Source organism: Siniperca chuatsi, linkage group LG9, assembly GCF_020085105.1.
Source record: "Siniperca chuatsi isolate FFG_IHB_CAS linkage group LG9, ASM2008510v1, whole genome shotgun sequence".
Lineage (NCBI taxonomy): Eukaryota > Metazoa > Chordata > Actinopteri > Centrarchiformes > Sinipercidae > Siniperca > Siniperca chuatsi.
In genome coordinates this window covers 10,108,154-10,134,521 of record NC_058050.1, presented here as the reverse complement: position 1 = coordinate 10,134,521, position 26,368 = coordinate 10,108,154, and the positions used below count along the sequence as shown (strand labels likewise).

General features: G+C 41.5%; 3 protein-coding genes across 8 annotated transcripts in view; 1 reads left to right on the top strand and 2 right to left on the bottom strand.

The window, feature by feature from the left end:
* Window positions 1-337: 337 nt before the first annotated feature.
* rps19 (ribosomal protein S19) lies at window positions 338-6,484 on the bottom strand. The gene is made up of 6 exons (XM_044208743.1): window positions 6,400-6,484; window positions 5,519-5,589; window positions 5,173-5,273; window positions 3,857-4,040; window positions 3,232-3,286; window positions 338-392 (listed from the first exon to the last, which is right to left on the bottom strand). Exons 2-6 carry the CDS (start codon window positions 5,587-5,589, stop codon window positions 363-365), a joined length of 441 nt encoding a protein of 146 aa, XP_044064678.1. The 5' UTR covers window positions 6,400-6,484; the 3' UTR covers window positions 338-362.
* A 1,170-nt stretch (window positions 6,485-7,654) lies between these two features.
* LOC122881944 (adenosine receptor A1-like) lies at window positions 7,655-12,341 on the top strand. 2 transcript variants are annotated; one of them, XM_044208741.1, is made up of 3 exons: window positions 7,655-7,964; window positions 9,261-9,630; window positions 10,460-12,341. In XM_044208741.1, the coding sequence occupies exons 2-3, from the start codon at window positions 9,263-9,265 to the stop codon at window positions 11,313-11,315; spliced, it is 1,224 nt and encodes a 407-aa protein (XP_044064676.1). In that variant the 5' UTR covers window positions 7,655-7,964; window positions 9,261-9,262; the 3' UTR covers window positions 11,316-12,341. The 2 variants fall into 2 exon arrangements, with proteins under 2 accessions (XP_044064676.1, XP_044064677.1); XM_044208742.1 differs by lacking the exon at window positions 7,655-7,964 and having other exon boundaries at window positions 9,124-9,630.
* Window positions 12,342-13,887: 1,546 nt separating this feature from the next.
* The window catches only part of cadm4 (cell adhesion molecule 4), a 145,776-nt gene continuing 133,295 nt past the window's right edge, over window positions 13,888-26,368 (bottom strand). For 2 of the 5 annotated variants that reach the window (XM_044208736.1, XM_044208735.1), the window contains exons 7-9: window positions 19,781-19,891; window positions 17,054-17,182; window positions 13,888-15,832 (exon numbers count right to left, since the gene is read on the bottom strand). In XM_044208736.1, coding sequence (XP_044064671.1) covers window positions 15,723-15,832; window positions 17,054-17,182; window positions 19,781-19,891 — 350 coding nt within the window. In that variant the 3' untranslated portion in view covers window positions 13,888-15,722. Of the gene's footprint in view, window positions 15,833-15,997; window positions 16,077-17,053; window positions 17,183-19,780; window positions 19,892-26,368 lie in introns of all 5 variants that reach the window. The other 3 variants (XM_044208739.1, XM_044208738.1, XM_044208737.1) reach the window with 2 other exon arrangements.

Sequence of the window (26,368 nt, the reverse complement as noted above, 5' to 3'; positions counted from 1 at the left end):
GTCATTTGCTGCCCTTTAAACTAAATGACATTTAAACTGGGCAGCCAGAAACCAGCTAGGGTTGTTTATGCAGTAGCTTGTTTTCCTCTAGTAAGCTAAATTCTAGGCGTTCATACTTCAGCAGGAAAAAAGCTCATCAGGTCAACTACCAGTGCTACCCTACTTAATGAATTTGGTTTAACAACTTGAACAATGCCAATGAAAAGAGCCCAAAGACCAATTCAAGCAATTTCTTAGAAAAGGATGAGCAGAGTACTTTAAAATACTGAGCAGACCATTAATGTTGTCAGGTTCATCATCATTGTTCACATAAGTTACAAACAAAGAGCACACAACGTTTGACTTTCTCCAAAAAAGCTTTATTAAACAGTTTTCTTGTTTGCAGCTGCAACCTGTGGAAACAAAAAAAAAACAAAAAAAACATGAGGCATACACACAAGTTAAGTCCTGCAGCAGATGAGGTGTTGTAGTGCATTTGAAAACTTTGCTGTCTTCAAATCTAAATCCAATTACTTGCTGGGGGGAATTGTATTTTAATGGTTTCATCATGCTACCATATTTGGTGCAAATGATCCCAACTATTTAAACTCATTTACATCAATCACAAATCAAATGAAACTTCCCATCTGCTTAACATTCTATTGGTTTACTGTTTACTTGTACATTTCTCACCACATTAAGGCCCACCACAATATTGTGTTTGAACAGGAAATGTGCAACTTAGGGGAGTAAGATGCTATCAAAATGCAATTTCATGGGGACTTTAGAGTGCACACAATTTCGAAGAGAAACAGTTTACTGTGTTCCAGTTGCCAGCTGCCAAACACACTATGAATAGTGTACTGACAGTACACAGCAGAAATCTCGCTTGCAAAGGAAAAAGCATCACTCTCTTACAAAGCCATCAGAAACTACAACACACAAGGGGGTTTTTGTGAGGAGGTAGCGGAGACGCACCAACATGCTTCCTGACAGTTTTGTGCAGCAGGTAGGCGGGGCCCAGGTCTGCTCATCTGCATACTGCTCATTAGCATGGGTAAACAAGGAGAAAACTGGTGCCATACGGCGGACTTACCAAGCATGAAATTCCCTCCTCATGTTTACCCCTTTTACCCTTGGATTATCACAACGCTGCTGCTCTCCTGATTTTTGACAAGGCACAACTGTGATTTGTTTTTAGTGAAAGCGAACAAACAATTCCAGTAGTGTGCCACAGAAGCCACATAACGCTTGGCTGGCAGACGAAAATTTGCCCAAGGACAAGCTTTTTAAAAAGCCTTGCATGCTGAAGTGACACTGGGGCCATGTACTCCCGCAACAGACAAGGTGTTGCATCAAAGCAAAGGGATGATATTTCTGTGATCACACACGCTTCAGGCACCATCCCAAGTGCGTATGAACGTTACATGAAATGCCAGAGTGTATCATACACAGTCAGTCACCGAAAACAACCTTTGCCAGGCCAGCATGAGGTTGCAATGATATTCATTCAGCAGCTGGAGAGCCTGATACTGGAGCATTTAAATTACTTTCTGCAGTTGGTACGACCAGGCTGTAGCACACAAACTAGAGTTTGTCAGTACAATGGTTACCATTTAAAGTACTGGGAAGCTCACCCCCCTTTGTGTTTTTTCATTATTGAGGCAGTAGGAAACAAGTAGAGGCACAAGGGCCTGGTAGGATTCAATCCTCAACCACCAGAATTGTTTATGACCACCAGAGGAAAATGGTCAATATCAGACTACACAACTCACTTGACAAACTAGGTTAATCTCTTAAATGTACTGTATAAGGCTTGGTGTGGCTCAATTTGTTATTTGACTGTTGATTCTGTAGACGGGTCAAAATTAACGCAAAGCAGTGTTTCAAAATTTAAAGCATGGCAAGGTGGTGGCAATGTTAAAGACATACTACTGTATGAGTAAATGTAGGTAAGGTAGTAAGTGACCAAGTTTTTGGGTACACTACAGACAATAGCATTTATTACAAATTTATATGTACTTTGATCAGTACACTGCATCTGCTGAGCCACTCAACAGTACATAGTACACAAATCTCTAGAAAAAAGATGCATCCACAACATGCATAATAATCCAAGTGTTAAACAACTCAGGTAATTGGGAAAGCTGTACAGTTTTGCTTGGACTTTTACTACAATGCAAGTACTCAATCAAGTTACTTGTGTGTATGTCAATTCGGGCTGCAGCTATCGATTATTTTATTAATGGAGTATTCTACCGATTATTTCATCGATTAATCAGATAATACTTTTGCTTTATTTAAAAGCAATAGTAAATATGCAAAGAAAATATGACAGGTATCTTAAATTGAACAACTAATTGGTTTCCTTTAGAAAAAAAAAAATTTTATTGTTTAAAATTGCATACAATAATATTATCTGTCAAAACTAAACCCATTTAGTGCATTTAAGTGCCATAATTACATTTTGGGTTTAAAAGAAAGCATTGTCTGAAATACAAAGACAAACACCGTTTGCTTATGTGCTTTGCCTATTTGCTTATATATGTATATATACTTAAGTTTCAGAACTAAAACTTTCAACATAACTACAGCTCAGGCATAACGTAGGCCTTTACGGTCTTTGTGGCATTTGTAGGAGGCAAAAACGAGTGGAAAGCTACTGTGACTATCATAATAAATAACAGTAATGACGCTCAGGTTTTCACAAATTGACTACAGCATCTTATTTTCTGTGGTTAATATCTTGAACAAAACTTAACTTCGGGACATCATAATTAGCCACCACCTTCATTTACATTGTTAACTAGCCATTACATATAGCCATAATTAGCGTAGCCTACATTCTTTACTAGCCTTCATATACCTCGTGCCAGGTCTGCTCTGTGAACTGGATATGTAGACTAACATCATGCTTTCTGCTGAGATGTTGAAGCATAGACATCGTGCTATTGTGGTAGGCTAGTTCAGTTTTACAACAGACACTATACAAAGTTTTCGTGCACACTTGGGTGCTTTCTCTGGCCTGTCTCTTCTCTGCCCCCCTTGCGCTTCTCTTCCTCCTCTTTTTAATCTGTGCTGTCAAATCACATCAAAGACGCTCTGAACCGTCTGATCACACACAGTGTAAGCATGCAACAGTAATCATCTATGTGAAACAGCACGATGGGTGATTTTTAGTACTCGAGTTCCTTGAGGAATCGTTTCAGCCCTAATGTCAACATAATTAGTGAAGACAGATTAGTTTCTCACCTGGCCAGCAATTCTATCCAGGTCTCTGGTTCCCTGGGAGGTTAGTTTGCGACCACTGAGGGAAATAAAGAACAGCAAAAACTTAACACGGGAGAATAAGGGAACATAATAGAATATATCAACCTACATAACTTGGTCAAAAATCAATACAAAAAATGCTTATGTCTTCAATAACTACTTTACGCCACATTAACCACTGTATTACAGTCAGGGAAAGCCACATATCAATTCTACACATTGGCAAAAATCACTTATCAATCTTGAAGCAAAGGCAATTTAAGGTGGAATTTAATTTTCCTGCCCACCTGAACTGAATAAAAACCAAGCCAATCAATTAGTCCTCTCAATACAGTGTGAATACATATTTTTTGCAGACTCTCAGAACAAGCTTATGCATGTAGAGATTTCAGTTAATCAGCATCATATTAATGGGCCTTTACGTCATGGTTCTGCAAAGATGAAAATGCAGAGGGGAAATTGAGGACTGTGTCACAAGTACTCCTAGAATGAGTGGCGGCATGTTTAGAGGGTGGTGTCAACTACTCTGTGCACACAGTAGCCTAAAACTACACCATGCTTAAATGTAAGCTCTTATCTAGTGGATACAATTGATAGTGACACGCACCCATTGGGATCCTTCTCAATCATTTTGAGCAGCTCGAGGGCCTGCAGCACCTTACGAGCCACGTTCTTTGATCCTACACTGTAGTGAGCAGGACACACGCCATTCCTCTGGCGACTTCCATAGATCTTGGTCATGGAGCCAACACCAGCACCTCCACGGAGGTACAGGTGGCGGACTGTGGATGCTGTTGGAGCGAAAGAGATGTGGGTGTTATGCAGCGTCAGTAGCAATATGTTGCTTTGATGATTCCCTCTCAATATGGTAAAATAGAGATATTTGGATAAGTGGGCTTGTGACCTCAGTAAGAAATCAAGACAGGAAAATGAATGATTAGTGCGGTTTCATATTTCATGAGCAAGGCACTGAAGTGAGAAATAAAGTGAAGAACTTGTACATCACCAATCAAGTTAAACCCTGCTTTCAATTACACCTTTAAGCTACGGCATTAAAAGAAATTGTGCGAGTCTTAACAGATTTGGAAATGGAAGCCAAATGACAAATAACTTATCCCCTATCTTCCACTTCTTTTTGGCTCTAGTACACTGTCAACAGTAGTTATTAGGTAGGGTGGGCATGCACCAAAAGTGACAATCACGCCTCTTGCATCGGGCGTAGCAAGTAGTTGCGACATGTGGTCGTGCACCTCCCAGTTTTTGAGGCTATGCGTGTCAATATGGATGAGGTTTTGTTTGTTGTCATTTTGTTCAAACTGGCATCTGTAGAACATGACAGTTCACTACAATACAAATGAGAACATGACTGCACAAATACAGATAATAGCAAATAACGAATCAAGTAGTAAAGAAATTAAAGGATTTTTACTATTAATGTCTCAAGAACTTTTAAACAAACTGACCAATGGTGTACCTTCTTCAGTCAGGGACAGTCTTTTGCATTTATAGGCTGGCCCCACTTTTCTGTGGTCCAGTCAAAAACTTCAATAAAACTAAAACCTCAAAGCAAGTTTGAGTTCTTTACCAAGGCTGTCAATCATTCTTGAGATTGCAAAAACATTCTATAAGCCACAAGGCTAATTTAATTGAGCATCAAATCACAGCAGTGGTTTGTGCTGGCATTTATGAAGCCAAGTAAGCCCACGCTGCATTTACAGCATTTGCTACCATGTGAAACATACAAACTTCTATACATCCCTTCAATGATGCAAAATGATGCAGTAAGAGTCCTTCAGGGGGGCAACATCAGCTATAAATACTTCGATACGTCAGCAAACTTGGGATATTTAAATAAAACTTTGTCTTTTAGTATCAAAGAGACGCCATGGCTAGTAGGAAACTAGAACAGATATTTGGACTTACCAGCTCTGATGTAGAACCAGTTCTCATCACTAGGGGCCAGCTCCTTGTGCTTACCCAACTTGACGAGGTCCACCCAGTCGGGCACCTTCAGCTTTCCTGACCTGGGGACAGGCGAGAAATGTCAGCATGAACTAAACCACAACAGGACCACATATAAATACTTTGTTAGCGTGTACCATTAGTTTCTATAATATATCCATACATAAAAATAAAAAAAGAGGTGCATGATGGTAAAACAATGACGGAACCAAGTACAATGACGGAACCAAGTACAATGACGGAACCAAGTCCACTGACGACTACATTTAATGTGTGATCACTCATGGTGCGGAAACATAATACTCACTTCTTCAGGAAGGCCGCCAGGGCACGGACAAACTCCTGCTGGTTGACGTCTTTCACTGTGACACCTGGCATCTAAAGAAGATACACTAACGTTACATTAATGTAACTACTGACATACACTCGGAATAGACTAAGTTGGTTACTCCTGAATACAACTCTTCTTAACATCCTTCAGAATGAAGCTGTCCACTGTCCGGTAGCAATAACGTGGTCTAACGTTACACTGAACATAAGTGAGGAGTAACGTTAACGACAGCAGTCTCTTCGGGTTATCAACTCTGACTAGGATGTGTGGGCACGCCTGACTCGCTCTACTTCACTCGTGATGAAACTACTTAAAACGAAATACCAATTTAACAATTCAAGCAGCAAATCAACAATTGAGAACAGATACGTGTGTGGAGGGGCTACACGCTTTTACCGGCGTTAGATTTCCTAGAAGCAGGCGAGTGGCCGCTTATTGATTTGCTCCCGGATCCATCTCAGGATGAGCCCCGTTTGGTCGTGAACACTAACCATTTCAAAAAAAGAAAATTCACTAAGATCCCAATACCCTGCACGCAATATCGGTTTTGGCAAAATGCATATTAACTTTACATTTCAGTAATAAATAGAAAGCTAAACCGGGACCGCTAGCCACCAGCTAGTAGGCCTCAACGAGGTAGCATGGGGGCAGCCATTACTAACAAGACTTACAGTATGAGCGCAACATTCAACTAAAATCCTTATAAAACAAATAAACACGTCTAATAACCTCCCGCAAAGCTCAAGCGTTTTATTTATATGTATGTTATAGCCAACCTGAACACGTTTCGAGGGTAAATGCTAAAGAGCTGAAGCAATTTACAGTCATATAACCGAGGACGGAAAATAGCGTTTTACCTTGCTTGTGGACAGCAAAGGGAAGAGGGAGGAATGGGGTTTCCAACCCGTGTTAAAACGGGCAGATCTCGTTCCATTACGCGAGACCGGAGCGTTGTTTTTTCCACCGATGCCGCTCATCACAGTCTACCGAGCACATTATACATTATTGTGATAGAGAAAAACTTCGACAAGCAAATACTACATTTGTTGATAATCTTTTTTTGTGTGCCTCAGGATCGCCCATTTTCACCCAAATACAGCTTTTACTGTGTTGTTACCTTGCATAATTAAATCTAGATTTGTAAATATGCTCACACAAAACGAAAGAGGCAAATAGCCTAAATATGTTATTCTGAGACACATTCTGGTGCCACTTCTTGAACTGAGGGCACACAGAAAGCATACATTTATTGTAATAGTGTTGACTTATAATGCTTCTACTTGTGTAATCTGAATTCGCCCTGCTTCTCCCAGAGTCTCCACATACTGTAGTTGTATTTAAAATAGCAGCAGGCAAAAGTTACTTTGTTAATCTCCGTTTTTGATTTGTATTGCCAGTATGTTTTTGTGAAATGCCCCCCCTCCCAATTGGGCTCAGTGTGCTCCCTTTTGGCAAACAGTGGGTGTAACAGTGGATTTGTATAAACTTTGATATGCTTGGGTGATTTTTTGGAAATAAAGGCACATTTTCCAGGCTATAACTGTCAGCCCTACAGTTTGATTAAGGTCATTTGCATGTAAAGTCAACATTTTGAGCACACAAAACTCAGTTCTCAAGCTCCAGGATTTGTCTTTTGTCAATAGAGCTTTATGCAGTTTTGCTGGAGAGTATTATGTATTATTGAATGAACTGTCTAAGATCACAGGAATAACATAATAATAATCCATAATAATGGATAATGTGAAGTAGGGCCTAAGGTTTTTTTTTTGAGGACATGCATTCCCTCTGTATCCTAGCAATATAGTTTATACACTGGTGCTGTCTGCTTTATTTGTTTCATGGAACAATGCCTTCAAACAAGACTGTGTAAAATGTCTTTGATATCTCTGCTCATCCATATCACCTCCAACTCATGCCCACTCCATCAAAAAGCACATTGCCTTCAAAGTTAAGAGCTGCTTTTTATTTTCCTTTGTCTCTCTCAAATTAAGAGAACATTGGACGAATCAAAGAAAATCTGAGTGAGAAGGTTTTTGCAATGAGAACAAAGAATAAATCTTATTTTTACGTATGTGTGTCCATTCTCATATATGTGCGTGTGTGTGTACCTTATTTACATATTTCGCTGGCTGGCAGAGGTGGTGTTGCCCTTTGCACATCTCAGATGGAAAGGGCAGCCATGCTCCAACATTGACACAATTGATATGTTTGCAGAGACAGGAGAGAGCTAGAAGGCAGGTGGATAAGCAGAGGTTTATGAATCAGGTTTATACTCTGTCAGTGGGGGCAGACAGTTTAGAGTGAGAGGTGAAAGGGAGAGATAGAGATCCTGGAGAGAAATAAAAAGGCAGCCAAGTCATTCAGAGGATAGATTATAGAGCTTTGTATAAACTATCTGTGTCATCGCAGGGCTTCACAACAGGTAACTCTACCTTTTTATCCTAACTTACTTTTTTGGCATTATTATTATTATCAACATCCAGGCAACACTGACTCTTCAACTCTCTAAAAACCACTGACCATGCTGAAAGATTTGGCCCTATAGTTTGAATGTTGTTTCAAAGAGCTTAATTGATTAATTAAGGCAATTAATTACACTGGGAGTGACCAGCCACCAATTTGAATTGAAAAAAATCACACAAGGTGGATTAAACTCCATTAATTACTTTAGTAAATCAATTTTGCTGAGGCCCTTCAAGTGGTGAGACAGGAGACAACTGTGTAAAGTGATTATGAAGGGGTATAAAGAGGTTATTTCAGCCAGGCATGATTATTATGGAAAAATGACAACTAACACCAAATGTTCTGAAAAGGTCAAACTAAGGTGTCATATTGCTGCGGCAAATCTGCTATTTCAATATTCATCCACTCCACTTTATGCGAGACTATAGTTTGAAAATGCACTAAAATTAGCTGCCAATCATTTTTGAATGCATTTGCTGGAAATTATTCATTGGGGGAGTGTGGGCTTGTGTGATTGAGTGTCTGCGCTCGTGTATTTACGCATAAATGTCTAGGCCTATTTGTGTTTCAGAGCGTATGAGTGTGCAAATGATGCATGGTGGGCCAGAGAGAGAAGAGAGGCAAAACAAAGACCAGAAAAAGAAGCGAGAAAAGAGAGTGTTAACAGAATTTTGCCACCCAGCTCGGTGCTTGTTGCTCTGTGTTTGCATGGTTCTCACATCCTCAGTGTGGAAGTTCTGTCAAGTCTGGTCTGGCATGACCTTTTCACTCTCCAGGCACGTTTACAGCTCTCCAATACCTATCAAAATATCTACTCTCTTCCTGCCCGTCTCTCTGCCCCTAGCACAAACTTGCATCACATTCTCTATCCTTCCACATACTTTCTCCCTCACATGCTGACTGTTTTTACTATTCTGACCTACACCCCTATGCTTAACCTCAAAATTTCCTCCACCTGTTCTCACTCCTTTCTCATTTGTATTCCCTCTATTCGTTGTCTTTCTCTATGTTCGACCATTCCTTTGACAATGCAAGTTAACGCAGCAGGTGCAGCCTTTGCGGAAAGAGCCATGTGGGAACATAGGGCAGGGATGACAACTAAAGTGGGAGTGAATGAGGCTGTATTTGCATAAGCATCTATACATTTCTCTTTGCTCTTTCAAATCATTATCAGTAATGACTTATTAAACTGTAGTCAAATATATTTTTTGCTTTTATCAGTCTCTGTGTCTCTCTTTTTTAAAATCTCCCCCAGACATGGAATTCATGTGGCTGTATTCCCTGTGCCAGTGCATCCTATCTGTATCTGTAATTGTGGTGAGTGTGAGGTTGTGCATGGCGGTCAGTGGCAGCGGTACAGAGGCCAACATCCAGGAGAGAACCCAGGGTGCAGGGCCCCAACTCGGGAGTGTCTCATGCTGTCTGCGGCTGTGCCTGGGTTGGGTGGGGGCTGTAGGGGCTGCAGTCGCGGTCCCTGTGACTGTGTTACTCAACTTGCGAACACCCCAGTGTCTGTACACCTGCATAACCTTGGTGTGTTGCCCCCTGCTGGTCAGGCAGTTTACCATGTTCCTGTTGATGCTGCTTACATTGGACACCCACCTGCAGCATCACTTGGCAGACAGGTGAGTGAAGAAGGTTCAATCAGTTTAAGCAGTAGAAGAATAAATATAGAAATCCTCAATGTGAGCTAAAGTGGAAAAGCGTCTTAACATACATATTAACATGGTACAAAGAAATACAAGTTAGATACCTTACATAAGATACATAAGATATTTTTCACTGGAATATAATAAAGCATCACTGTAAATTCCAATTACATACAATGCTTCAATACTTTCTTGTATGTGTGGGAGAGGGTGAATATGTGGGTGGCAAGAGTCAACTGTGCTTTCAGCAGTAAAAGAAGAAAATCAATTTAAGGATGAAAAAAGCAGCAAGCATGTCAAGGTGTGCCATTGCTGTTTGTCCAGTGCTCATAAGGCTGTTTTTTTTTTATATCATGTACTACTTATACTGCCATCTGAGAGACAGGGTGAGTAAATATCAATAGGCTCTGGGGTTCTTAGATGTTTGATTAAGAGTGACCTACAAATCCAGCCTTTCAGTGGAAGAGAGTCAGTATTATGTTTTTTTTTAATGGTCTTCAGTTGCTTTGCACCAACCAGTTAACCAGAGGGTGTAAGTCAAGAGCAACTACTTGTGCTCAATTAAGGCGCTTGCTCACCTCTAGTAGATATTACAGCTGTTTGAGCAGATCTCTTGCAAATTTTGAAATGAAAATGCCCCTTTTCTGATAGGAGTAAGGTGAGCCATTTTGTATTTTTGGTGTTAGTGCAAGATGAGTGTCTAGGCAGTGTAGAAACTTTATAACTGCTTGTGTTAATTTCTTTCTTTAGGGCATTTGAGTGCAGTACAAACACCATTCAAATATGTCCACTTTGTGAATGCCAGGTACTCCCTAGTGATGACCCGTCAACGAGCTCTGTGTGTGGTTCTGCTGTGCTGGGTGGGCTCTGTTCTGTCCTCCTTTGCCCAGTTCATTGGCTCGGACGTCCTTGACACCTGGAGAAGTGGTGGGACTGGTCCAGGCACAGCTGGCCTCGGGCTGCACGGCAACTGGACGACCTCTTTACCCCATACCCCTTCCCCACCCCCCAAGTACTACCATGACCGCAAGGTCATTGGAAAGTACCTTCCATACGGAGGATTCCTGTCAAAGTTTTATGTGGAAGACATGCACAACTTCACCTACGCTGAGATTCACAGCAGCCACTGGGGAGTGTGCGCCCCTGACATCATTCTCAGTCCCCAGTTCCTAGTCTATGTCCATGGGACGACAGTGTTCATGCTCCCCCTGCTTTGCCTACTGGCTGTTTACCTTGACCTGCTATGCATCAAGCCCAGGAAGACTCCTTTTAGTCATGCAGACCCCCCTAAACATGATTCCTGCCGGGTCCGTTCCCTGGCTCTGTCCCTCTCCCTGTTAGTTATGCTGTGCCTGCCACTCCACATTATCCATGCGCTCTTGCTTTTCACCCCCAATACCCGTCTTCCTGCCTGGGCTCATGCTGTTGCCATGTTCCTCTTCCAGCTGTACAGCCTCGTGCCCCAGATCCTCTTCACTCCTCCTAAGAAAAAAGTCGGGGACGAACGGGCATCCTTTCCTCTTTCTGTTCCCCACCTTCCACCTGCAGTAGCCCCGTCCAGAGGAAAATCTGTCCGTATGGCCCTGTGTGAGGCAGTGCAGGCAGCTCCATGGTCTTCAGCCAAACACTCCCTTAAAGCCAAAGTGTGCCCAGAGGTCTGAATTCTTGACTAGATGGAAGATCTGGGCTGTTTTTTTCAACATGAACATTTGTCATCATCTTCAAACAATTTAATTATTTTCTTAAAACAATGTTCCTTCCATTTTTTGAGTATATGAGAAAAAGTTAGTGTTTGAAACAAACAGCTTGTGGACTAAAGAAGAATAAATATAGCATATTCCTGTTTGTTGTTGGCTTTTTAACTAATCAGCAACCTCATGCAAAGATGTTATGAATAACTCACAAATGAAAAGGCCAGTTAATTATCAGGTCCCACACCAAATGTCAGTGAGAAAATTAAATCTCCAGATGACAACTACTATCCTGATCACAGATGTCTGTTTTCTTTGACTGCTCTTCCTATGGGCCTTATTCTAAGCCTGTTCTAAGACTCTGCTAAGCCAACCACCACTAATGTAGATATATGAGTGACAGCGTTTAATTAAACATTCAGAAATAACATAGTGGTCCAGAGAGGATGCAGCATTGTAGGGAAAACATAATTAACCTGGTTATGACACAATTTTCATGGCTGTTTTGATTAAACTAGTAAATACAATGTGACATTCTCTTGTAATAAAATGGCCTTGCTCACACTAATTGGATTGTCATCTTGAACTGAGTTGGTGTAAGAAATCACTGATGGAGTTATAAAGAAGAAATTCATCTCTTTCTGCATAGAACATGGGCATGTCACACTTTCTCACTTCTTTTTTGTTTCTCATGATCCTAGAAATGCTCTTCCTCTCCCTTCCCGTCTCTGTTTAGATTTGTTGTTCTCCGTTTTTGTTAGATGATAATTTCCCAGCTCTTTCTACATTTCTTGTGTCTATTTTTCATAAATTTTTTTACTTATCATGCTGCTGCTGCTTTCCATCTCCTCCTTACATTACTCAGAAAATAAACAGAGTACAGTATGTCTTCCATCACTACAAAAAAATCCCTGACCGGAACACATTATTGATAAGAGAAATCTGGTGAAGGGAAAAAAAATTTCCCCAGCTTCACTGGCGCGGCTGCCCATTCAATTGTTCTGTCTGCCTCTCTGCTTTGTGATTATGCGACACACTCAGGCACCTCAATCAATGCCTCATGCTATGCTGCCACACTGTACACACCTCCTTGCCTCGCTTGGGTCACACTGCCAAGACCAGTGAACATAAGCTGCGTTCACCAGGTCATTAGGGTTGGCTTTACAGATGGATAAAACTGTGTCTAATCCACCATGTAGCCACCACAAACATAAAGAGTTTGTGTTCGGATGGACTGTGATATCATCTGCAACTCGTAGAAATGAAATATGACTATCATAAATGGGTCATAAATGAGGATTTCTCTGTTGTGAACCCGTTCCAGGACGTTAATCAGTGAAACTAGCATCAGGGAGAAGCCGCTTGAGTTATTCATAGACTTCTTGCTGTCATTACTGGCCAGACTATGCAACATTCACTGCATGTCATAAACTCGGGGAGGAATACGACTGTTGTCTGGCTTTTCCCGAACTCATTTTTGCTTATGTCTATTGATTTGATAATCACCCTCTATGATCACTGTGGTGGTGCGATTGTCATCAGGTCTAGCAACTGAATTATATCATTGTTATGGTCAGATAATGGCCGGTTTCCCAGGATGCACCAGAGCAAGCAGTAACAGCATTAGCAACTACCCAACAATAAGTCCTGTGGATTTGAATGTGATTGTAAATTGCAAAATCTTCTTTCATGGAAATCATACAAAATAGAGCTTGAGCGAAAAAGCGTACTTTTTTGTTGTTTTTTTGACTATGAGGGGAAGCAGAAATAACAACATCAAATAACCAACTAACACAACCAGACTGAGTGCTGTGAATCTAGCAGGAAAACAACAGATGAAACCTTTGTTTGAAGGACATACACTTATTTGTATTGAAGGGACAATATTCTCAGTTTTATTACTCATCGACCATGGTGGGTCTGATAGCATGAGTGACCTGCGCTACCTTTGCGTCATCATAAACTGAAAATATGTCTGGTGTTGACTTCTGTATGTGTGTGAATTGTTTGTTGGTCGGAGTGTCAATTCATGCTGGTAGCACCTGGCAAGTCCATTACTTTGATTGCCGTTTGACAATCTGTCTTTATGACAGGCGACCATGGAGCCTTGCCATCGATGGAAGAGAAACACATCGATCTATCACCCGGCGACCTCCGGCGGCTTTCAAATCTAGCCCTGTGCACAGATGGACATGTTGAGTGCTTCTCGACAGAATCGGGTATTGATTGCGTGGAACTTAATGGCAGAGTCATATTTTTCTGTGTACATCTGACTGAATCCTCCTGTCACCCTTTCTTCCCCGCTATCTGTTCTTATGATTCATTAGCTGCGCCACAGAACCTTCTGTTTTGTTTATTCTGATTGAGCTGCCAGTTATAACTGGCTCCACCGCCTTCATCTTTATCTTCCCACCTATAACTCCACTATTCCCCATTGATCTAATCATATGCTCCATCTCCTGTTCTCTTTTCACAGGATTTCAAAAACAGCACCTGCTAATTACACAGTAAACACATCCAAAAAACAGTCTGATCCCAATGGTTATTTTTGGATTCTTTTTTATTTTGTCGTGCTTTGTATCTTTCCCCTATAAAGAAATAGTTAGCTATTTATCAACAATGACACATGGACTCTAAAATAAACAAGAGTGAAAGACAGGAGAAGAGACGACTAGGCACAGGAGACGAAGAGAGAGAAAGACTGGGAAAGAGAGGAAAGGTAAGAGTGAAAAAAGACAGCAATTTCTCTACAGTAGAACCAAAAACAAACCATGGGAAGTGTACATTTCTTGAACATTTACAATTGTAATAATAACAACGGCAATAATAATAACATTAACAACAATCATAATTGTTCAAATAATAATAATAATTAATAAAAAAAAATCAATTAGACCTCTGGTTTATCATAAAGACAAATGATTTTTTTTATCCTTTTCTTTATTTTCTTTAAAGATCACTGGACAGTAGTTTGTTCGGCTTTGCACCTCTATAGGCTAATATTCTGTGTTAGTATAGTTGCTTCATAATGCGCTTCAATAGTAAACAGTTTTCTTATTTCTTAAAAGTTTCCTTTAATTTATGTTGCTGTTCTTTTTTATACAAATAAGGAATTCAGAGATATGTATACTTGTTCTGTCAACATGTTTACTGTATGTATGAATGTGTGCATGTATCTGCATATGTGTGGTAGCATTCAGAAAAAATATCCATCCATTGTATTTTCTCATTCATTCCTTTTGCTATCACTCCCCTTGCCCTTCTTATTACGACTTTTAAACCTTTTTATCCTCTTAATGACATTCTAAAATAATTAAGCTTTTCTTTAATGCCTTAGCAAGTCATATTCCTTTCTTCTTTGTCAGGAACGCAGCCCAACACTAATCCTTTCATTATTAGGAGCCAACAAAGGAGGAACGATAAAGGGGGGCAGACAGAGAGAAAGAGAGATATAAGGGAGAGGGGAGAGGATGGTAACAGGTGAATGGAGAGGAAGGAGGAGATGGAGAGTCAAAAGGAAAGAGAACCACCTTTTCTGCACTGTTGCAGCGAGAGGAAAACAAATGACTAAAAGCACATTTTTTTCACAAATTATTGGCAGGCCACCCAACTGGGATAGCAAAACAGGACAGTTAGCTTGTTCATAAAGTATGGATACGTCCCGGGACTCTGGGTTTACACACTCCAGTGTTGTTAGGGAATTATATATGAGTTGCGCTCTGTAGGCAAGATGCTTTGGCAATTGTAAAAATTTCAATTTTCTAGTGTCTACTGCTCAATAGCTCCAGATCAACTCTCCCACCCTCCTCAGTTCGCCCTCCCTCCTTGCACACTGCTCCCACTGTGTCCGCCAGTTAAAGATTGAGCATTGTGAAATGGATGGTTTTTTCCAGGCATGGAATTATAGCAGTCATCTGCCTCTAATTCCCCTTCCACTTTGGCGGCTGCATGGGCAGAGTGCCTGTTTTCTTTGTGCTCCCCGCTTCCCTCGATCAAAATAATTATGGCGTCATTTAGTTTTTGTCTACATTCACCTCACCCTCTCTTCCCACCACCCTCGCGGTCTGCATTTTCCCCAGTTTCTCCGACTTACAGTATATGGCACAGTCGTTAATGGCTGGTGGGTCTATAGGCTCTCTTTTTCTGAATCTGTCTCTGGGTATGAGTGTGTAAGGAGGATATGGAGTGGAATGGAGTGGGATGGATTGGCTGTGTGCAGTATCTGTACACAGTCGTTTTCAGAAGGCCGCCTGTTATGGCGCATTGTATAGAAGTGTATGTGTGTGTTTGTGTGTGTGTATACTGTATATAAGGTGAAATACAGGGAGAGTAAGAGAAAGAGGGATGAGGTCAGAAGGGGATAGGGAAGGAGAAGGGCTACAGTAGGTACTCCTTCTTGCCCTGGCTGGCGTCGTTCCCATTGAGGAAGGCCTCCTGCACCTCACCATGTTCATCCAACCCACTGGCCTCATGGGTAAGATAGGAACCTGAATGAAAAGAGATGGAGAGAGCGAGAGGGAGAGACAGAGAGAAAGAGAGAGAGACCAAGATGGAGATTGGAGGGGGAAGGTTAGGTGGCAAAGCGTCATGATCATTGTAGCGCCATGCAGCATTATCAAACCAATCAGCCCTAATATTATTGAATATCATACCTGTAACTGATTAATTCATTAGTTAACTGATTGTTAGGTCAATACCAAGCAAGAATAGGCTCTCGTGTACGGTACGAGCCTACCGGGGGAAATTAAAGGTAGGGGATGGATGTGTGAATAGAAGAGGCAGAAGAGGATGGACAGGTGGAGAAGATAATAGAGAATAACAGCCAGGGAGGGAGGAGAGATTGGTAGAAAAGAGTGGAGGGAAGGTTAGGTGCAAGAGAACAATGTCACGTTTGCGTCATTCAGAAAACCCATTACACACATTTTAACACCCCTTAGCTCTTTATGATTAATGATTCGGTGCGGTACAGGTTACAGAGAGCAAGAACTGCTCAAGTCATCTTCCTGCTTGAGTGTCCCTTCACTCCAGGGGTGAGTGACACTCTCATTCTCCTTAATTCAGAGGTTGACTGGCATGCTGACAGTCACGGCAGACCAGAGACAAAGACCCTAATGGCCCTGTCTCAACATGGTTTGGTTGTAATAGTCCTGTCTCTGTGCTGATTGGCGGTCAAGCCATACTGAATGTTGACTGACAGCTTCTCTAGCCATAGGGTAAGTAATGGTTGGTTGCTGCTTGCTACGCTGTTCCCGGATCATTTCTTGGCAGCTGTTGTACATAGTCGAAGGCTGCCAACACGGGGGCACTTAAAAAGATAGGGAATGCAGGGAGGCTGCTTTTAATAGATGAGCCTTGATACACTAACATATAGTCATAAAACATGGGGACCACACCTACATTTCCCACCCCACCCTATCTCTTCCTCTATCCTGGCCAAGGTCGTCCATCATGGACAGTGCCCGCCTGGATAGGAGCATCCCATCCTGTCTGCTCTGCGCTGACAATTTTACACCTCAATTTAAAAGATTATTTTCTAAGAATCTGGGTGTAACTGGCCTGCAAAACGCCAGAAAGCAGAGAAATGAGAAAACGTGCCTGTGAAAAATGTGAATACAATAAAATAGTCTGATTGCCAAAACTTGTCCCTTGCTTGTGAAAGAAACTTTTGTGTTACGTCGTGTGTGTGTGTGTGTGTGTGTACTTGTTACCTTTCTGTCGGACAGAGCACCAGATGGTGACAATGAGGACACAGATAATGGTGAAAACCAGCAGTGCCAGAACGCCACCTATCACTGCATATGGTACTGCACTGTGAGTCTCTACCACTGCACCGGGATCTGAGAAAGAACAAAAGAGACAAATCATATGTGTGGGTGGAGTGTGGGGTATATGAAGGGAAATATGGAGATAATGGGAACGAGAAGTGTAGGCAAAGTAGGGGGGAAAAATATATAAAAGTGAGAGAAAGAAAGCACATGAAAATGCCAGGATGGGAGAGAGTACAGGGAGCAAGACAGGAGAAAAGAGAAGTCAATATCTTCCACCCAACTTGCATTATCACCTTTCACCCCCCACTGCACAGAACGCTAGACAGTCAGAATGGGTGAGAAAAAGGTGGAGAAATGAGTAGAGTGAATAAAGAAATAAGTATGTCAACCTCTAAAAACCCACTCTAGCCAAGCACCTGTCAAGAACACAATGCATTCTGAATGAGGGAAACTTTGAGTGTGTTTACACCCAGAGCACTGCAGCCCTGGGAAATGAAATCAAACACTTCACCACAAAATGAGCAAAGAGAGATAAAAAAGATAAAAAAGACAAGCTAAACTGTGTGACATTTTGTAGTAGGAAATTGCAGTAGTGGCAAGGAATTATTCATGTCAACATCACCTTTTACCAACTTTACACTGCTTTAAAGTAAAGGACAAATACTAAAACAAAAACATAGGAATAATGAAAGAAAGTGTAGGTTAGTGTTGAAATGATAAGTTGATTAAGCAATTAGACAGCTGACAGAAAAATGATATGACAGCAATTTTAAGAATTGATTCATTGTTTAAGTAATTTATCAAGCAAAAATGCTAAATATTCACTGGTTCCAGGTTCTAAAATGTGAGGATTTTACTTATTTTTTTATTTGTTTTATATCCCTTTAAACTAATAATTTGAGTACTGGGACTGTTAGTCAGACAAAACAACCAATCTGAAGACATCACCTGTGAGCTCTGGTAAATTGTGATGCTCATTTTTTTCTGTATTTTCTGACATTTTGTGGATGAAACAATTAATTGATTAGTCAAAAAATGAATCAATTATTTTAAATAATTATAAGCAATAATTAAGACCAAGCATGTGTTTGTGTACAGTTTCACCAGTAAATACTGGCTGACAATAACAAAAACATTTTTTTTAATGGGGCTGAGGGGGTGTCGTGTAAGAGCTGGTAAGGCCAATAGGAAGCAAGGACATGGAGTTATTGATGCAGCTCTTGGACCTTGACAGAGCGGAATTAAAACATGAATCATTAATACAGTGCTAACACATGGAGACCAGGAGAACAAGACAGAGTGATGGAGGAGGTGAATGAAAGGAAGAAGAGGAAGGGGAGCAGGGATTGACAGCTAAAGAAAAGACGGTGCGTTCTTGTGCGTGTATTTCTTGGACAATGTCTCATTGAGCACTGTGACAAAGTACATCACATTCCTGCTTATGTGTATGATCAAGTTAGTATTGGCATGTGCATATGATTAAATGAATATTGGTGCATCTGCAGGCACACAGGACAGGATCGAGCAGTCGGCACAAGCAATATTTTACAGGGCATGAAAAAGAAAGTACTGAAGCGCTATACCTGTACCTCACGCCACCCTGTTCTTAATCCACGGCAGCCCAAAGCTCCACAGGAAATGACTGAATGTATTAAAAAGAGCTGTTTCTCTGAGGAGCCCCTCAGCTGATACATCACCATCGACTAAACGTTCACCAAACTGTTCAAGCCACGGCATTTCCTATGATTCTTTATGACATCTCCACACATGCCCAGCAGGTGAACAACCTCTACCTGCCACAGACAGCGGCAACAAAAGAACAAGAAGGATGCTCTCGCTCCCTTCGCTTCATCTCTTCTTTCAAGTAACAGAGAGGAGACAGAGAGCAGCCAAATGTATGGAAAGAAAGGAGGGGAAGAGATATCAGTGAGCATGTGTTTGTGTGAGTGTATGTATGAGAGATAAAAAGAGAGGGGAACTAGTGAAAGAGTGAAGTTTTACACACACACACTCAGAGCAGAGTAGTGCCAAGCAGCCTTTCTTTCTCCTGCTGTGTAACATTCATCTGGGAGAATACGATTAGACAACCACCTGGATCCCTGATTTTTCTTTCTCTCTCTCACTCACACTCTCCCTCTCTCTCTGTATATGTGTGTTAGATATGTGTGTGCAGATAAATATGTTTGTGTAGCATCTCCCTAGTCCTCCAGAGGCCAGCGTCAGTCAGCTAAAGGCTGGGTGCGTTGCCAGTTCCTTAAACTCTTAATGCAGATTCATCAACAGTACCCACCAAGCACCAAGAGACCCCCTAGACCATGCACACACACACGTACACAAATGCTGACTGAGCAATGTGTGTTTGGGGAGCATCAAACAGCCAGTGATAAGAAAGAGGGAGAGAGTGGGTGGTTGTGCACAGTGCACATCCAAGCGTCTGCTCGCACGTACGCTCATGTAGATGCAGGGCAAAGGAAGGTTGCAGCAGAAAAAGTGTGTGTGTGTGTGTGTGTGTGTGTGTGTGTGTGTGTGTGTGTGTGTGTGTGTGTGTGGGCCACATGAGAGTCATCAAATGAGTAGGTGAGTGAAAGACACCAAAGGAGAGCAGGGAAGGACGAGGAGAGAGATGGAGGGTAGCAGATGCAGAATAATAAGGTGTGTGAGTGTTACCTTTTGGGTCCAGGGCGAAGCTGTGTGTTGTGAGGGTTGGGGTAGTAGGATGGGAGGTTATTGGTTGGGTGGTAGGAGTGGGAGGGACCATGGTAGTGACTGACACATTATCTACAGACAGACAGGGAATGGGATAACACACACATACACAAATGCTATTATCTACAACATGCAATGACATTTCAACAAAGGCGTTGCAGGCTTTTATAGCAAAGTTACTACTGCCTATAAAACATGACACGTGTTATTATGGTTGAATATTAATTGAGCATCTTTCAAAGACAGCTCATCTCTTCCAATGAGTTTTGAGAAGGAGGAAAAGATGTAAAATACAAGAACCGGAGGAAAGACTTATTTCAAACATGCTGATCAGCAATTCAGGCCGATGCCATTTTGATACCAGAGACAAATGTTACTAATTATATTCCCAAATTGACTGTGTGTGCAAAATGGAATTGATCTTGACCCCTGACAAGCAATAAGGATCCAGACAAATGATATGCGGGGGTTAAAGAAGATGTTTACAATGGGAAAGATATGCTTTAAAGCACGGGCAGAACAGAATTACACCTGGCAGACTGACATTCAATCTACCAGGCAACTAGAATACATGGGAACACATTCTCTATCACTGACACATTTTATATGGTACAATGGCAGGAGAGACAGAGACATTGTCTGTGACAGATGCATTCCCAATGGAACAGTGCCATGCAGGGACTGTCTCATTCAATGGCGAACAATAGCTTGGATCTTGACACATTCTCTGAATCAATGGCTGAGACACAATGGTAGGTAGAGAGGTCGAAAGAGACACGTTCATATTGCTGTTTAAGACAAAAATAATGGCTGACAAGAGCTAAAAGGGAGATGGAGGAGTGGGTGTGAATGTGTGCGTCTGTGTGTGTGCATCAGCACTTCAAGAATAGATAACATGCCACTTCATCAAACAACCTCTATAAAACCGCAACGTGTGAGGAAGTCTATGTACTCGAAGACTCAGGACACACACACACACTCTCAAACGTAGACACACACACAGCTTGTTTTGAAACACGTGCAGGCTTGTGCACGCACATACACATACCCAGACCACATGTTCATGCACACTTACACACAAATGCATAATTGGCCATGCACACACACACACAACATGCAGAAACATACATACTCACACACACACACGCACGCACGCACACGCGTGCACACACACACACACACACACACACACACTCTGCCCTTTCTGCTCAGGAGTAATTTATTGGTAAGTGTTCCTCTGTCTCTTCTCTCCCTTTCTCCCACTGGCCCTGAGATCATCAATCTCTTTTTGCACTCTTCTTATGTCAGCACTATACCTCCCCTGGCCTGTTTTTTTTTCTTTATTCAGGCCCAGAATGGTCTTCTTCTCTCTGTAAAGAAATGTACATGATGCATAGTGTATTTTGTGTGAAAGACAAAGAGATGAGCACAGTTTTCTGTGAGGGGGGGGGGGCTGGACAAGATAGAAAGAAAGAGAAATTACCCTACAATTATCTAAGTATGTGTGTCTGTTGCTGTTCTCCCGTATGAGTGCTTATATGTTGCATGTATGTGTGTGCATACATGCATGTGTGCATATGGTTGTCACTTATTAATGGCCAGGGACGCTGCACTAATTAACTGGACCCTGATTAATTTCTATTACAATATGACTATTACAAATGACCTAAAAATAGTTCTTTCTCACTATTTCCAACTTTTTCTTATCTTCCTACCAACATATCTCACTTCTTTTTCCTTGTTCTTCTTCAACCAAACTCTCTTCCCCTCATCTGCAACCACTCCTTCACTTTCCTTCATTCGGCTACGTCTCTGGTTTCATTCCTTAGCGACTACGTTCCCTCACTGCCTCTCTTCAACTTAATTAAGGAGAATGCCATACAGCTGTCGTTCTCTTGGCCGATAGCGTCCTTTTTCTCCCACATCATATTGTTATTCATTAACACTATATGGCTGCCAATCAGGCACACAGCCCATGTTATTTCCAGGGATGGATGTGGCGGCACTTGCGATAATGACGTTTCTCCTCGTATCTCATTCTTGCAGAAGTGCGCCTGAGGATAGTGCACCGCCATTTTGGATGAGCCCTGTTGTTCTTTCATGTTCAGTGTTCCTGATTATAAGGGCCTTGCCCAGAGCAGTGGTGGCTCCAGCTGTCAATCAGCGCACTGAATGTTGGACATTAGTCAGAGGTCCGCTGCTGAGGCCTAAAAAGGCCAACACTGATTGGCTGAAGACTCATTCAAAATTTACTCAGATGCCAATAGAGGTGCATTGTCATGTGTGGAGGAAAACAGTACTCAAGACATTTTTTTTCAAACAAAATTGACTCTACATTATCTCTGTCTGGCTTCCTCTGCCCCCAACCTTTTTCCACTTTCATTCTCATTCTATGTTTTTTGAAAGTCTTACTTCATTAAATGGAGGTCTATGTTTTTCATTCCAATTATCCTGACGGCTCATTACAACAGCCAAGCAGAAACAGACTGATCCCTGGTCACCTAGTATCCCTCTCCATCTCACTATGTACCCATCCTTTCATCTTTCTATCACTCCCTTCTGATTCCCATGAATCTTTCTATAAACCCATTAGTCTCTCTTCCCCTTGCTCACTTCATGCTCTGTTTTGCAGAAATATACACACACACTCACATACACATGCATAAGTGTTTTACATATATGCAAACTAACAATTCTTATCTCCCCATCTCTACCTCTCCATCTCTCTTTCTCTCTCTCTCCCTCTCCCACACTCTCTCATGCAATTCAATTCTAATGGGTTTTATTGGCTTGGCGATTCATCTGAGTGCAGCAGCTCATTTCAATTACATAAGGGAGCCCTCCGGGCTTTCACCAGACAATCTGCAACATTCTACTTCCAGTCACATGCACACGCATTCACGTGCACTTCCGTGTATATGCACATAAAAAATCCAATTTCTCCTTAACAATGGTGGCGCAGAGATGAAACAACCAACAGAGGCCACATCCTTTACACATTCCGCAGATACTTGCTGTGTGTGTGTAATGTGTATGAATGTATATGAGTGTGTGTGCTCTGTGATTCATTCAAAACAATTTGTCACATTAATATCATTAGTGACTTTCTGAAAGTTGCAGAAACTTAATTTCATCGTGTTAAGTTCTGCACACACACACACACACGCACACTAACAAGAAATATCTCACTCTCTTTCTCTAAATCATAAACACATCAAAGCTCATGCACACACACTCACACACAGAGTTACATGTACACACAAGTGTGACCAGTCACATAAAGCTCAGCTTCAATGCATCACATCTTTGCCACGGCCCGGGCTCCCTGGAGAGTTTCCCACCTCTCGCTCTCTGTTCTCCTTCGCCAGCATTAAGCCCGTCTCCCTTCATAAAGTGGCAGCGCCTAAAGCACCTGCGACAAATTGGCAGCCACTTTTGCCTGAGTTTGTACCTTGTGTACAGACACTGATGGCAGATAACTCTCACAGAGGGAAGGTTCACACGAAACGAGAAGGAGAGAGACGAGAGAGAGCACTGGTAGTTTTTCTGCACCTACAATAAAATGGTTTCTTTTCTGCTGACTCATCTTTTACAACACACATCCTCCAGCGCTCCCTCCTTGCCCCCCTTCCTCCCCCAGTGCACCTTGGGATTCCCTCTGGGAAGGCTGGGAGCCAACTAAACTGACATTCCGTTTATCTGACAGGCTGTGGTACTGAATGTTAACCTGCGTCCGACCTCCATCGTCCTTCTTCTCTCCCTTTTCATCTTTGCCATACTCTCAGAAACCTAGGCCTTCTTTGAGTAAAGAGACTGAATTGCAGCTGAACTGAGAACGGAGGGCAAACTGGTGGCAAGGTGAAAAACAGTTGAAAGGTTGTGGAAGGAGTGGAGAGAGGAAGTGGACAGGAGGTGTAAAAGAGGTGAGAACAGCGGGCAGAGTAAAAGAAAGGAAGGATGTCGAGGAAAGAAATAGGGAGAGGGAGAGAAAAATGAGAAGCAGAAAATAAGCTCACAGAGAATGAAAAAGTGAGGCACAAAAAGGAGCGAGAGTGGGAAGAGATCTTTTTTTCTATCACCAAAGTCTTTAGGAATAAGTGAAGAGCTTTGTTACAAAATGAAATATTCACTATTTGAAAAAAAATAATAATAATATGACACCTACTATAACAACGTTGGTGCTGGAATGAAAAACAGCACACTGTGGATAAGTGTTAGAGTTATGAGTCATCTTAATATATTTTACAGAGTGGAATCATCCATGGTGGTTTATTTGCATAGGCAGTGATGTATAGCAAACACACCGTTTTATAGTTATGTAACATTTACAAAGACACACATATCACTGGAAATTTGAAGCCTGAATACAAGGAGTTCATGTGACATTTCTTGAGAAAGAATTAACACCACGTAAGCCAAATTATTAGTTGTGACATACAGGAAAATCAAGAGTGACTTTCAGTTGCCTACAGATTAATATGATGGCTGAATCAACAACTCTGAGCTCTTTGAGATAAGGTTTGAAACAATCTGCCCAGTGGGCGAGTACATATTTTTTGAAGTACAGCAAACCACCACTGATGTGGGGCTCCAGCAGGAGGATTTAAGAAGCTGATTGCTGGAAATCCATGGTGCAAAGCAGAGGAGCTGAAGCTCGGCTTATGTTGGCTATGTGGATTTCTGGTCTTTTATGGATTTTGGTCGAGGCAAGATTTCTTACTTTAAATGTTCCCTTTTTTCACAACAAGACAGGATAAGAAAAAAAAAGCGAGATAAATCAAATTAATGACCAGCACAGAGCAACAGCATGAAATAAAGAAGATAAATGATGAAATGTAGGAAACAAGAAATGGCACAGAAAAAAACAAATGAAGAAGACAGCTAAAAAATGGTGAGGGAGGAAGCTGAGGAGGAGGGAGAAAGACAGAACATTTTTCTACAGAGGTGGCAACGCACATCAAAGCTCGACATGTCTAACCTTCTAGGATAGAAAGAGAGACAGAGACATAGGGAGGGAGAGAGAGAGAGAGGGAAGTGAGTGGGGATGTCACCTTTCATCTTGCCACTGTTGCCACCCTTGATGCCTGTGGAAAGCTGCCATTATGTGTGCCGTTTGATGCTAGATGCGCTTGTACAAGAGCGTGCGATTGTTGATGGTGTGTGTTGCGCGTGTGAGAGAGAAAGAGCATTAGTGTGATGGTTAGATGAGGGGGCGCTAACCATAAGCAGCCTAAAAATGTTACGTAAGATATCATGTCTCTATTCCCTCCATCCATCCCTCTGCTTCTGATCTCCAAATCAGGTTCTTGGGTGCAATGACAGGAGCAGCCAGCAGGGGATGTGTAGATCAAAAGGGCTAACCTGCTGAGTGACTGTAGTGTGCATGTAATTAGGCCAAACCACAAACATACTGGATGTAAGACCGTAGAAGCCTCTAATGATGCGCTAGCTTTGCGATTGAATTTTTCTCCTGTCCCATTAAAATGTCACAATTCCAATTTTGTCCTTATTTGACTGCAAGTTTACTCAGTTATTTCGTGTATGGATTACACAACATTAACACGCATCAAAACCTAGTTTTCAAATGTGCTTCAAACTCTGAGAGAAAGTTGGCCAATTTGTCACATTTTCTGAAAAATTACTTTATGGTGATACAACATTTTCATGCGATATTGCAAGTTTCACCGTCATCCTCTTTGAACCATGGTGTGCAGTTTATCTGGGTCAACCTTCATTAAGAATTTAGCAACCACCAGTGAATCTAGGTGCAACATCTCGGAAAACTTGTAAAACCTGACAACAAAAGCCCCTTACCCACATCTGCCTCCCCCTCTGATACCTCTGCTCAAGCAACAAGCAAACTTGAATTTTAAATGCAACAGATGTCCCACTGTTGTTTTTTGCCAAATGTTACCATGTAAAACTCAGTTTCAACAGATTCTGCATTGCATTTATACTTTGCACTGTGTCTTTGTCTCCTACGTGTCAGCTTGTATTGCGAAATTCATTTAGTTGTCACAAAATCTTGTATCTATATTTATTGCACTTGAAGACTTAAGTTACTCTGAATTCCTCGAAAACAGGATTGGGTCACAGGGGACACGATAAATTGGTTCTTACAAGAAATAGCCTGAATAATGATGTTGGTGAGTAGTATCTGAGCACGGTAGCCTACGTCTTCTTGTGGAATCAATATCTCTGTTGAATGAATTGCACAGGAGGTTTAGCAGAGGTTTCCTGCTGTGTACCGAATCAAGAAAACAAATAACACTGAAAGACAGATGAGACAAGCATCATGATTTAATGGGTCTGTTACCCAGTGCCAGAATAGGCAGACTCCAAAGACACTGGGATAAAAGGATCAATAAGAATTCTCAAAAAAATACAATCAAAACACAAGAACAAGAAATGTAACAAACAAAAGATCCATTGAACATAAACTTATTCAGAATAGTTAACAATTGCCTGGGATACAAGACAGGAAATGAAAACAATAGTGAAAAAGAATAAATGGAACAAACTTGTCAAGTACTTGTGGAAATTCTAAGA